The sequence below is a fragment of the Eptatretus burgeri genome, chromosome 18 (assembly GCF_056783735.1).
Source record: "Eptatretus burgeri isolate ZD-2024b chromosome 18, Ebu_testis_v1, whole genome shotgun sequence".
In the NCBI taxonomy this organism is placed as follows: domain Eukaryota; kingdom Metazoa; phylum Chordata; class Myxini; order Myxiniformes; family Myxinidae; genus Eptatretus; species Eptatretus burgeri.
Genome location: NC_140978.1, coordinates 8,919,653 through 8,933,714, shown reverse-complemented (window position 1 = coordinate 8,933,714; position 14,062 = coordinate 8,919,653). Strand labels below are relative to the sequence as shown.

The 14,062-nt window shown below is 47.9% G+C and overlaps 1 protein-coding gene across 4 annotated transcripts in view; it reads right to left on the bottom strand.

The window, feature by feature from the left end:
* The window catches only part of TMEM165 (transmembrane protein 165), a 96,316-nt gene extending 90,172 nt beyond the window's left edge, over nt 1–6,144 (bottom strand). Inside the window, exons 1-2 of one of the 4 annotated variants that reach the window (XM_085863987.1) lie at nt 5,860–6,144; nt 1,303–1,543 (exon numbers count right to left, since the gene is read on the bottom strand). In XM_085863987.1, coding sequence (XP_085720113.1) covers nt 1,303–1,543; nt 5,860–5,991 — 373 coding nt within the window. In that variant the 5' untranslated portion in view covers nt 5,992–6,144. The remainder of the gene's footprint in view (nt 1–1,302; nt 1,544–5,859) is intronic. The other 3 variants (XM_085863988.1, XM_085863989.1, XM_085863990.1) reach the window with 3 other exon arrangements.
* Between the last annotated feature and the right edge of the window lie 7,918 nt (nt 6,145–14,062).

Here is a 14,062-nt window from a genome sequence, read left to right as displayed (position 1 = left end):
GGAAATCACTTAAAACATGTAGAAATGCAAAAAAAAAAAAATTTCTCTAACAATTTTTTTTTGGGGGGGGGACCAAGTCCAAAATTTAATGGCATGATCCTTGGACCATACCTAACCCCCCACCAAATTTCGTTGAAATCCGTCGAGGAGTTTTTTCCGTAATACTGTTCACAAACAAACAAAAAAACAAACAAACAAACAAACAGAAAGGGGTGAAAACAGTAACCTCCATCCATCTTTGAAGATGGCGGAGGTTAATAAACACTTGGAAAAAAAACAAACAAACTAGAGGGGGAGCACTCGGGAGAGTGCAAAACCTCCGTCGCCTATACTGCTGGGTCACTCAAGTAAACCTTATATCTTATTCATTAAATATGATGTCAACAGTGCTGACAGAGTTATAGTTCTTTTCTCCATTTTTTTTTGGGGGGGGGGGGGTAGGAATCACTTAAAACATGAAGAAATGCAAAAAAAAGAAATCGAAATTTTGTTGAAAAAAATTGCAAAAATTTTTTCTCGAACAATTTTTTTGGGGAGGGGGAGGGTTGGAAATCACTGAAAACATGTAGAAATGCAAAAAAACATTTTTTTCTCTAAATTTTTTGGGGGAGGGGTTGGAAATCACTTAAAACATGCAGAAATGCAAAAAAAAAATTTTCTCGAACAATTTTTTTGGGGTGGGGTAAAAAAAATTTGGGGGGGGGTAACAATTTTTTTGGGGGGGGGGTTGGAAATCACTTAAAACATGTAGAAATGCAAAAAAAAAAATTTTTTCTCTAACAATTTTTGGGGGGGGGGATTTTTTTTTTTTTGGGGGGGGGGATTTTGGACCAAGTCCAAAATTTAATGGCATGATCCTTGGACCATACCTAATCCCCCCACCAAGTTTCGTCGAAATCCGTCGAGGAGTTTTTCCGTAATACTGTTCACAAACAAACAAACAGAAAGGGGTGAAAACAGTAACCTCCATCCATCTTTGAAGATGGCGGAGGTTAACAAACAAACAAAAAAACCCATCGACACTGCACTGTAAAACAACAACTTACATCTGGAATATATAAAACCCACTTGAATCTAAATAAATATGCCTAAGGAATGGATAAAAAAAAAAAAAACAACCAAAAGATACACAGTATTTGAAATATAAAAATCAAAAGGTAAGAAAATTGCTTTAACACGCATCCCACAGCAAACAATGTTCAATGTCATGTCATTTCGTTCACAGGTGCGAGGCGAGCAACACCCTCAAACCCGCACTGCTAATTACCGCTTGGGATGAAAGGAAAGCGGTCATTCCCTCACCAGACAAGCAGGTCATGAAGCCGAGCGCCAGCATGGCACCCGTGAGCACCGCAAGGCGGTTATAACGCATCGCCATGATGGCAGCAATGAAGAAGGTCTTGTCTCCGAGTTCGGAGACGATGATGACCGAAATGGAAGCCACAAACGCGTGGATAAAACCCAGGTCCGTCCTGGTTAACCCGACAGAGAGGGCCGGCTTGCTGTGCTGCAAAGTCGTGGTGAGGGGCAGCATCGCGTTCTCCTGTGTGCAGACATTTCATGCATTTCCGTTATGAAGCATTTTCCCTTTCACGCGACTTTCACATGACATTTAAAAAATTGACAAATCAACCGAACGCCGGTCACGTTTACGGCTCTGGAGGTAAACAAAAGGACACCGTGGGATCTTGAACCACTGGCAGATGGGATGCCCGGCTTAAATGTGCAGCTGAGGGTTATTAAAATACGTGCAACAAATGAAACCCCCAAACGTCAGGAGGAACTCAATGCAGGATCACCAACAAGGTCAACTATGAGAGGTCGCCACCTGACCACCGTGCCTCAATCAAAGGGGTGTATCAAAACAAACGACAAGGCCATGAGGTGGTATTGTAGTATTTAAGGTTTACTGTATTACAGTATTTGCTGTGAATGATCGCTCGCGCCAAGACTATCACAGTGAGACGGTCGTTCAGACCACAGAAGGTGTGGCGCATCCTCGGCTAGAGAAACCACTTACCACTTCCTCCTTATCCGAATAGTCAGATGGTGATTGTTTTTTAACAGTCACAAGGTGATCTTTGGACAGAAGTTCTTCCCAGAGGCTGAAGCAACAGGGAACGGAAATTCCTTCCAGAGGTCGGCGAGTTATCGGCGGCACGTGTCCACACTCGGGGCACAACAACCAGTTTTCAGCTCATTCCTTTCACGTTAACGTCTATCCCAGACGATGACACACCTTGTGATGCAACATCCTGCCACTGCCTGCAAAGCACCAATTCGACAGTTTAGAGCTGGGTTTTCAATCAAACAAAGATGTGACACATGAAATTTAACGCATGGAAACCTTCTTCTGGCATATAGCAGCTTGGCTGCCGTGTTGCTATCATTTTGTTGGTGTGTGCCCCGATACCAGCACACTGGTACTCATTTTGCCGACCTTGGAAGGATGGCAGGCTGAGTCAATCCCACCTGATGTTAATTCAGCAGCCAGTGGGGTTCGAACTCAGGACCAAAGAACTCAAGCCAGGCACCATAACCACCAAGCCAACACCAGGCTTACTGCGAGCTTGAACCAACTTGCATACTCTCTTTATTCCACCCTCTAGGCCATGACAGCTGTTCACCACCATCTCAGATCACTCCCTCTCCCCCACCACTTCTCCCAATCCAAAACCATGATCTTTGCTGCACCCGTTAACCACTGCCACACCACACCATACCCACCTCTTTCCAAATATCCAATTTTTCCTTCCTGAGAGTTTGCTTCTGTATTCATCCCTTACCCCTCATTCCATTAATCCCTTACCTCAACAGGGGCAAACACAAAACCTCCGTCCACCCTCGGTGGAAAAGGTAATAAAAGTGGGGTGTACTTGATGGAAGTATAGCACATTACGATGGAAGCCACATGGAGTTTGAATCAGAATGCAGGCTCAGAAGCATTCCAGGCTCAACATCCCAATCTTTAAACGGTCGTGATGAAATAATCTTCGGATTCGAACTGATTAGAAGCACTTTGGTGCACGTACGATAAACTCAATTACATAGAACCCTCGGCTGGATGGGTGATGCCAATCCTTTCGTGCAGTTTAAGGTGATTACCCATAATACTCTATATATTTGGGCAACACTACCAAGTATCAATCATCTTATCTGCTGTATTTTGTAAACCTGAAAGTGCCATGGGCACCCCTCCCCCCCTACCAAACTGTCAGTGTGTTAACCACTCCTCCCCCCCCCTACCAACCTGTCAGGGTGTTAACCACCCCTCCCCCCCTACCAAACTGTCAGTGTGTTAACCACAACTCCCCCTACCAACCTGTCAGGGTGTTAACCACCCCTCCCCCTACCAAACTGTCAGTGTGTTAACCACCCCTCCCCCTACCAAACTGTCAGTGTGTTAACCACCACTCCCCCTACCAACCTGTCAGGGTGTTAACCACTCCTCCCCCCCCCTCCTTTAAGAAACTGTCAGGGTGTTAACTACTCTTCCCTCCTTTAACAAACTGCCAGGGTGTTAACTACTCTTCCCTCCTTTAACAAACTGCCAGGGTGTTAACCACCCCCCCTACCAAACTGTCAGTGTGTTAACCACTCCCTCCGCCCCCTACCCCATGGCGACAACTCTTCCCTGAAGCCTGTATCTCACTGGGCTGCAACAACTCGCGACAAGTTGGAAACACCAAATTGCGATAAAACAGCGATAATTTTCACTTGGAATCACACTGAATTTATACGAAAACACATTTGCGTATGTCTCACGAATATCGCACGAATGTCCCAGGAACTCCCGGCGAAATTTGGGATGAACTTCGCCTGGAGTTCGCATACATGTCGCATGACGTTCAGGTGACAAAACTGAGATTTTTTTTGGCACATGCAACTGTCGCGCAAATATCGTGCAACAGTCGCACGACAACTGTGCGTGACAATTGAGAAATCGGGACCATCTACGAGTATATATATATATATATATATATATATATATATATATATATATATATATATATATATATATATATATATATATATATATATATATATATATATATATATATATATATATATATATATATATATGAGGCCTCTCCCTTCCAGAAATCATATTGTCAGTTGGGAAACGAGTAAGAGAGTACCTGACTGAGTACTACAATGGTGTGGGAGCTGTGCCCTGGCAGAACAGGATGGTGGGATTACAGGAGAATGCTGACCAAGCCTGATTGTTCAGAATGATCTGTTACTTGTCAACGTTGCACCCACAAACATTGTGTGTGAACAAATTGTTCATCTGCCTTGATAGGGGCTTGTGGGTGTGACCATATTTTGTGTGTGACCGAATTTATGTAAAAATATGTGTGATGTGATTTATGAATGATGGGAAGGTGAAAAGTTTGCATTGAAGGCCATAACTCAGAACAGGAGAGAAAGAGGACAGATAATGCTGGTTTTACAATATGGACCATGAGTTTGTTTTTTTTGTTTTGTTTTTTTTTAGTCATATCTGGATTGAACTATTGTGAATCTATCTACATTACATTGCGTGTCACATTTGTCGCACCTTCTGACTCACGGAAACTACATTGAGAAGGGTTCGAGACCGGTTTGAGACAACCGTAACGACTCTGTGACTATTTTGAGATAAAATTTCTCGCACAAATTTTTTGAACATGTTCAAAATTCAAGCGACACCAGAGCGACGTCCTGCGACTCACACGAGCAAATTGAGAACCACCGCGAACGTTTCCAGACATCTTGGAGAATCCCGTTCGCATTTTGTCGCGAGCTGTCGCAGCCCAGTGAGATACTGGCTTTAGAATCAATGTTGATGTGAGAAGTTAAACATGGTTTGATGGGCTGAATGACACCCTGAGTTGAAGGTCTTACGAGTAGTGGTAACTCCTGGAAGTACCGATTTACGGGTGGTGGCAACTCCTGGAAGTACCGATTTACGGGTGGTGGCAACTCCTGGAAGTACCGATTTACGGGTGGTGGTAACTCCTGGAAGTACCGATTTACGGGTGGTGGTAACTCCTGGAAGTACTGATTTACGGGTGGTGGCAACTCCTGGAAGTACCGATTTACGGGTGGTGGTAACTCCTGGAAGTACTGATTTACGGGTGGTGGTAACTCCTGGAAGTACCGATTTACGGGTGGTGGCAACTCCTGGAAGTACCGATTTACGGGTGGTGGTAACTCCTGGAAGTACCGATTTACGGGTGGTGGCAACTCCTGGAAGTACCGATTTACGGGTGGTGGCAACTCCTGGAAGTACCGATTTACGGGTGGTGGTAACTCCTGGAAGTACCGATTTACGGGTGGTGGTAACTCCTGGAAGTACCGATTTACGGGTGGTGGTAACTCCTGGAAGTACCGATTTACGGGTGGTGGTAACTCCTGGAAGTACCGATTTACGGGTGGTGGTAACTCCTGGAAGTACTGATTACCATAACCAATGGAGACCTCGTGATGGAGCAAGCCTTGCTCAGTTAGTCTCCACACCACGTGACCAAGTGGTTCAACCGTCCGTTCTGAATCTGGAGGGTCGGGAGCTCCAAAAAGACCAATGGCCGCTCAACATTGAATGGATCGAACAGGGATAAACAAACCACCACAGCGTCGGCTTGAGGGTCCCAAGGGACCTTGCGTCCTCCTGTACCGAAGGTCCTTATGAGGGAACTCATCATCCCACTCCACGTCCTGCGGCCCAGAAATATCACACAAAGGGACCGGAGGAGCCAGAGGAGGCGATTTGAACACCACGTGAGGCGATTAGTGAACAAACGGCATCGATCACGTCACAGGAGAAGGTTCAACAACATCCTCGGTAACCTCGAGAGGTGAAATGACAACACGAACCTTCCCGGGATCGGGGACGGCGATCGGAGGAAGCTCCGCGGAGACCGTGCCGGAGAAGGCGAGGAGAGCGGCGAGGAGGGGATGGAGGACGAGTCGAGGAATGGCCGCACGTCCGCACGAGGCGGCTCTCATCCCGCCCTGCCCGCCGGCCCTTCCGGCCTTCAGGTTCCGACAGACCCGAGAGACGAGTCGAGTCGAGTGAGGAACTATGTGCGTCAAAAAACGTCCCGGCTGTCGACTTCCGGTCACCGGCGTCGAATCCAAACGACCGGTTAAGCTGATTGGGTGGCTCGGCGGCTTTAAGTCACGTGGACCCTGACGCTCGTAATTCTTCTTCTTCTTCCTCAATTTTTCCCCTCACGTCAGAGCCGCAGGAAGCTGTTCGACTCTTGTTGCCTGTGCCGGGTTCGTACAATGATTGCGCGTCCTTTTGAAAGACGGCACAAAGTGCTTCGCGCTCAAACCGAAATTCATTCATTCTTATGCGACACGTGACTTCCGGCAGCATCATCACCGGAAGTGCGGCTGTGCAGTTGATGCAATGCAGTAACTCCCTGAAGGTTCGGGATTTCTCATTCGATCGGATTGTAAGGCCTAACTCGCCTTCGCGAAGGAGACGCCGTGCGATCTTTTTAACGTCCACGAACACGTCACGTTGATTCTATATTATCGGCCTGCGTGTGAAGTACCAGGGCGGCGCTTTATAACTGGCGCGAGGTTCGAAGTTTAAAAGCGGAATGCGCATCAGAGAGTTGCGAGAATGCAGTCTACGGGGGAATGAGCGACACAAGACGAGCATCCAAACATTCGTTTATTAACCGGAAGTGATCATACGTCATAATACGGAGGAACTTCCGGCCGATGAGAATGCGATTGCTGATGAAGCCGTGCGGCCGCCATATTGGTACTCCCTGAAATGAAAGCGAGGGAAGAACCTTCGGAGTGTAGGCTTTATTCCACTTGATTGAAGCCGCTTCTACGGGCACATCAGGGGATACAGGTGCAGCTAGGAGTACATATGTAGCAATGTATACATGTGCAGTAGATCACCGCAAAATAAATCAGCAATTAGCACGGATTCCGGTATACTCTCAATTACCACCATTCAACGAGCACCAAGTGGACCGCCGCCGTAAATGACAATGCCCCAGGGACAATCCCCCCCCGACCGCGCGGAATCTCGGCTTTATCTGTCCCGTGCGCGAGCCGCGCGACATGTGATCACGCGTCACATCCTTCAATTCACCACATTTTCCCCGTCTTTAAAATATAACTAGAGGCCCAACTAACGCACCATGATTACTTCAGCGCTACAGGAGTATACATTTCAAGCAGCGCGAACTATTTAAACTACAGAAGCATACATGCCAAGCAGTGAGGATTATTTTGAGTTGTAGGAGCATGGTAATGAGCATCGATATATGATATAATGAGCATATAGGAGCATGAGCATCGAGGATGCCGATAATCTCCTTTACAGATCGAGTCGGCGAGGGGGTTTTATCCGTCGACCTCTCCGGGAGTAAATGGCGGTTTCACTTGAGGGAGGCTTCCGATCCTCTTGGCGAGCCTCGACTCGCGCCGGGGATGACTCCTCGATCGCTCTCAGGTGGAACGCGGCAGCTCCGTCGCCACCATTCCCGGGTGGAGTTCCTGGGGGGGAAACACCTGGGGAGGGAATGTCAGAGGGAGGAGTGCCAGATGGTGGAGTACCTGCAGGAGGAGTACCTGCAGAAGGAGTACCTGTGGGAGCCAAATGGCGAACCGACACAGTGGTCTCACTGCCATCCGGGAGTCTGACATGAGCATACTCTGGATTAGCATCGATGAGTTCGACCTGCTCCACCATGGGTTCATACTTGCTTTGTCGTACCGGGCGTTTCATGAACACTGTTCCGGGATAGATTAGCCAGTTGGGCGCCGATTGGCCATCAACATAACGTCGTTGGTGAGTAAACATTCGTTCGTGAGGAGTAGCATTGGTGGACGTACAGAGCAAAGAGCGTGTGGAATTCAGAGCGTCGAGAAGGGTAACCTCCCACCGCTCAGGCCCCAGTCCTCTCGATTTCAGCGCCAGAGTTATGGCTTTCCAAATGATTCCATGATATCGTTCCACCTGCCCATTACCCTGTGGGTTGTAACCCGTCGTTCTACTAGTTGCTATGCCGTGTTCATATAGGAACTGTTTTAGCCCGGCCGACATGAAACACGGCCCTCTGTCTGAATGTATGTACGAAGGTTTCCCTAACATAGCGAAGAGGTCAGACAGACATTTCACGACAGTGCCCGAGGTCATATCCGAGCACGGGAATGCGAAAGGGAACCTTAAGTATTCATCAACAACAGTGAATATGCATCTGTTGTCTGTCTCGGTCGGCAGGGGCCCTTTGAAGTCGATATTTAGTCTCTCGAAGGGTGAAGTGGCCTTGATCAACCTGCCAGATGCCGCGCCATAGAATCTGGGTTTTAGTTCAGCACAAACAGGGCATGAAGCATTCATTTGTTTAATATCTTCGATAGAATGGGGAAGGTTTTGTCTGCGCACGAAATGTGCCATTCTGGTTACTCCTGGGTGGCACAGAGACTCATGGAGGTCTTGCAAAGCCTGACTGATTGTCGCCGAACAGTAGACCCGAGAGAAGGTGTCTGCAGCAGGGTTTTCCCTCCCGGGCCGGTAAACAATGTCGTAACTATAGCAAGCTAGGTCTATCCGCCAGCTCATTATTTTTTCATTCTTAATTTTCCCGTTATTTTTCCCATCAAACATGAATGCCACGGATCGCTGGTCCGTAACGAGTGTGAAGTGGTTGCCCAGTAAATAATGTCTCCATTTACGCAGGGCTTCGACAATAGCGTACGCTTCCTTCTCTATTGCTGAGTGTCTCTGCTCACTTCCAGAGAGAGTTCTCGAGAAGAACGCGACGGGTCTCCCAGACTGATTGAGCGTCGCGGCTATCGCGTGATCGGAAGCGTCCGTTTCCACCACGAAGGGCACCAAGCTATCGATCGATAATACCACGGAATTACTGATATCATCTTTGAGGCTGTGGAAAGCTTTTACAACAGCGGCATCTGGTGGGAAGTTTTTGCAATGCACTAGGGGATGTATTTTCTCAGAGTATTGGGGAATCCATCTGGCGCAGTACGCGAACATCCCGATCACTCGACGCAATGTCTGCAGGTCATGAGGTGGGGGTAGCTCACGAAGTGGGCGCAATCGTTCAGGATCGGGCTTAATCGAGCCGTCGGCTATTGTGTTGCCGAGAAGATTAATTGACCTTGCCGAGAATACGCATTTCTCGTAGTTGAGGGTCAGATTATATTTTCTAGCAATGCTCAAGAATCTGTCCAGATTCATATCATGTTCCCCCTGATCCTTACCACACACCATGACATTGTCCACGTAAACAAAAGTGTCTTTGAGGTTTTCATCCGAGATGATGTCGTCCATAACTCGTTGGAAGCAGGCTACTCCATTCGTGACACCAAACGGAATCCTCCTGAATTGGTAGAGGCGTCTACCTGCCTGGAACGCGGTGTAAGGTTTGTCTTCCTCTCGAATGGGAATTTGATGATAGGCGCTTCGCAAATCGATGGTGCTGAATATTTTATAATTGGCCACGCGTTCGACCATCTCGTCTATGCGCGGCAAAGGGTAGGCATCGAGTTGGGTGAAGCGATTGACCGTTTGAGAGTAATCGACAACCATTCGTTTCTTATGGTTCTGACTGCTGGTCACCAACACCTGCGCGCGCCATGGCGAATCGCTCGGTTCTATAATACCTTCTTCCAGTAATCGCTTGGTCTCAGAAGTGATGAAGTTCATATCGGCGGTGGTATATTGTCGCGATTTGATCGCTATCGGTTTACAGTCCGGCGACAAGTTAGCAAACAGCAGGGGGGACGATACCTCTGCGGTGGTCAGAGCATTTAGAATTAGACGAGGTTTGTTTCCTCCAAAGGGTATTTCGACACTCGTGTGCTGCTTGAGGACATTATGACCCTGAATTACGTCTGCGCATAAATCACGAAGCACCAGTACCCTTACATCCCGGTGCGTGTACCCTTTTACGTCCAATTCAACATTGCAGTACCCTCGTATGCGGGACTGTAGTGATGTGGAGGCCATGCATACCATATTGTCTGTTGGGTGGATCTTCCATTTCCTCCCCTTCACTAGCGAGCTGTTGACGAAACTCTCAGAGCTACCGGTATCGATCAGCGCCTCGGCCATATGCCCGTTAATTCGTACGTTGATGATAGCCTTGGATAGATTCCCCGGTGAAGCTGCTGTTACTTTCTTTTGTGAGTAGAGAGCCGCAGAAGTGGGTTTATTTCTTCTAAGAGTAGATTTGCATACCCTGGCATAATGCCCTTTCTTGTCACAATTCATGCATGTGGCATCCCTGGCGGGGCATTTGTTGCGGGGTGTCTTTTGTACCCACAAAAGAAGCATTTACCAACAGAAGTAGTGGCTGAGGAGTTTGACGAGGTCTGGGTATCTAATTCCTCAGGTTTATCTCCATCCTCAGTGTCGGAGGTGCCCTGGGGGGTTCCTTGAGTTTCCGCCGTAGCAGCGTTCATTAGCAGCATCGGTGTCCCATATGACTCAGATTGCTGCTGAGCCGTATCCATTGCTCGAGCCTGGTCAGCTACCTTTTCAAGAGTGGGTTGCGCTTTCTCCAGTAAGCGTTGCCGTATGGGGGCTGACCTGAGCCCTTGGATGAATGCCTCTCTGGTCGCTTCATCTCGGTGTTCCTCGGCGGTTACGGCCCGGAAACTGCAGTCTTTGCCCAACTGCCTCAGAGCTTGCAGGAACTGATCGATTGTCTCCCCGACTGCTTGCCTGCGTGTGTTGAGAAGATGTCGTATGTACACCTCGTTCTTGCGCTTCACGTAGAGCTCCCGCAGCACGTCGATCGCTGCATCGTAGGTGTCACACTCCGAGAAGAGCCTGAATACAATGGGCGAGACATGATTCACAAGGGCGGCCAATTTGTTGGCTCCCTCTTCAATAATGGTCAGATAGTGTGAGAAGGAACGGAACCAATGCGACCATTTCATTTCCGAGTCAGTCGCGTTTGGGTCTGCGTCGAACCTCTCCGGTTTGTAGAACTTGTCCATCGTTGGTTGAGAGAGCCGAAGGGATCAAGTGAAATAAATTGAAATAAAAGCAAGGGAAACACCTTCAGAGTGTAGGCTTTATTCCACTTGATTGAAGCCGCTTCTACGGGCACATCAGGGGATACAGGTGCAGCTAGGAGTACAAATGTAGCAATGTATACATGTGCAGTAGATCACCGCGAAATAAATCAGCAATTAACACGGAGTCCGGTATACTCTCAATTCTTACCATTCAACGAGCACCAAGTGGACCGCCGCCGTAAATGTCAATGCCCCAGGGACAATCCCCCCGACCGCGCGGAATCTCGGTTTTATCTGTCCTGTGTGCGAGCCGCGCGACATGTGATCACGCGTCACGTCCTTCAATTCACCACACTCCCGAAGCCGATGAGAGTACGTTTGCTGATGAAGCCGTGTGGCCGCCATATTGGTACTCCCGACCGAACGAAAGTTCCAGACTCCAGAGTAAATAAAAATATGCAAAAACATTTTAAGACCAGAATTCTCAGACCCGTTTTGCATTCTCCCTTTACATAATGATTGCTGTTTACTGATTAAATATACAATGAAGGAATGAATGAATGAATGAATGACGGTAAACCTAACTTAAGATGTGCACTCACATTCAGCTCTACATAAGTAAAGCTACACTGTATCTAAGGATCCATTCAGATGTTACACATCAAGTTACGTGTGAAATTACTTCAAAGAGTCAAAATATTGTTATTGCACCCAAATGCAACACTTTCAGTTGTGGAGTACCAAGATGGCGGCCAGTGATCCAGTTATACTTAGATCAGCGGGCGGAGCCCTAAAATGGGCGCGACGTCACAGTACGTCACAATTCCCCCTTTATACTATCAAAGCATGTGGGCGCATGTCATGTACGGCTTGGTCGCCCAATCGCAGTAGGTGGTTCGGTTCACTGTTCTTGCGTATGACAGCTTGGCTGCCAGGTAGCTGTCATTTCTTGGAAGTATGGCTGTGCCACTGATGCTGTGTCCCTCTACCAGTACACTGGTACTCATTTCGCTGACCTTGGAAGGATGACAGGCTGACTCAACCCCACCTGGCGTTAATTCAGCAGCCAACGGGGCTCGAACTCAGGACTCTAGGATACTTAGCCAGCCGTACTAGTCGCTAAGCCAACACCAGGCTAGGTGCTTCGGTGATGATGCCGCTCAGTGGGCGAAACATCCTTAACTAGAAAGTCACGGGTCAGGGATATTTCTGGCACAAGTTCTACAGGTACAGGCGCAGATGCAGGAGGTGACACATGCACTCTCTCGAATGGTTGAACAGGTAGCGGAATGAATACAGGTGGTTCTGCTGGCTTATGATGGTGCAAGCTGAGTTGATGAATGTGCTTCTGCTGAAATCTATCTTCTAACAGTTTGACTGGAAACATCTGACGACCAATAATCTCAACAATTACCCCTAGACAACTACTTATCACCTTGGCCGGCATTGAGAATGAACACAGGATCATTTACATTAATTTCACGATTCACAGACTTACGATTGTGATCATGCTTCTGATGGAATTTCTCTGCTTCGACATTGACAATAGTCCAGGGTGTTTCAAAAAAAGTTTGATACAACTTCGACTTCCTGCCATTTCTTTGGTTTTGACCTATACCGATTTCCTTTTCAGGGTTTGGTGGTGTTATCGTGGTGTTTGTTCCCTGGGATTTCTTGCTCCGTCACTCAACTATGCCATTGACAGTGAAGCAGAAGACAAAAGTGGTGGCTCTGTGGTATGAGACTAAATCATATGTAGACACCCGCCGGAGGTTCTGCCGGGAATACGACCTTAGAAAACGTGATGGACCCACAAATTGTGCCATTCAACGTATTGTGAAACATTTTGAGCACAAGGGTACAGTGCACAACCGGAGCAAGGGCAACAGTGACAGGCCAGCATCAGTAACCAAGAGCCAAGCCAACATCGACGCCGTGCGGGATTCTGCAGTGGACAATCCCAAGAAGTCCCACCGCCGGCACTCCCAGGAGCTGGGCATCACATCAACATCAGTCTGGTATATCCTCACTAAGGAACTGAAGCGTTTTTCATACATCATCTCTTTTAGGCATAAACTGAGTCAAGATGACAGGAGGAGATTTGATATGTGCAATTGGCTCAGTGACCGCATAGAACGGTACCAAAACTGGATAAATCTGATTTGGTTCAGTGATGAAGCCCATTTCCACTTGAACGGTGCCATCAACAACCACAACAACATTTTCTGGGGGGCAAAACCACCTGAGATCATTGAGAGGTACCTGAAAGGGCCTCAAGTCACATGCTTCTGCACCTTCAATGCCAGATGGGGAACTCTAGGGCCTTACTGGTTTGAGAATGACAACAGGACAGTGACGATCAACGGTGAGCACTACTGGGCCCTGCTCCAGAAGTTCCATAATGATCTAGCCCAAAAGGTCGCCCCAAACCAGCACAGCATGACCTGGTTTATGCAGGATGTTGCACCCCCGCACACAGCTGGTGACACCATCACTTTCCTGTAGCAGCTCTTCAGAAACCACCTCGTTGCCCTGGGTACCATGCATGACTGGGCACCCCATAGCCCAGACTTGAAACCTCTGGACTACTGGTTCTGGGGGGCTGCCAAGGACTCTGTCTATGCCAACCACCCTGCCACACTCTGGATGATCTGAAGCAGGAGGTGTCAGCTTACCTCCAGGCAGTGCTACATTAAATCTACAGAAAAGTTGGACAGAACTTTGGAGTCAGGATCAATGCCTATCTGAACCGCATTTATAGTGGTGCTTCCGGCAGTGACTTAGCATTAACCTGATGTGTGTGACATTGGCGTATGCAGGTTTCAATGTCATCTAACTTTGGCCACCACACATGAGCTCTGGCTATCGTTCTCATGGTGACCATCCCGTAGTTCTGACAATACCGTTTCACGCAGTTTAGGAAGAGGTATATGACTGTACACAAGCTTGGAGTCATAACCAACAATGGTTAAAGCCCCAACGTTGTACCTGGCCAGGTGAAGTCGGTAACACTGCCTTATCCTCCCACAACAGACCGAGGAGGGGTTTGTGGTCAGTT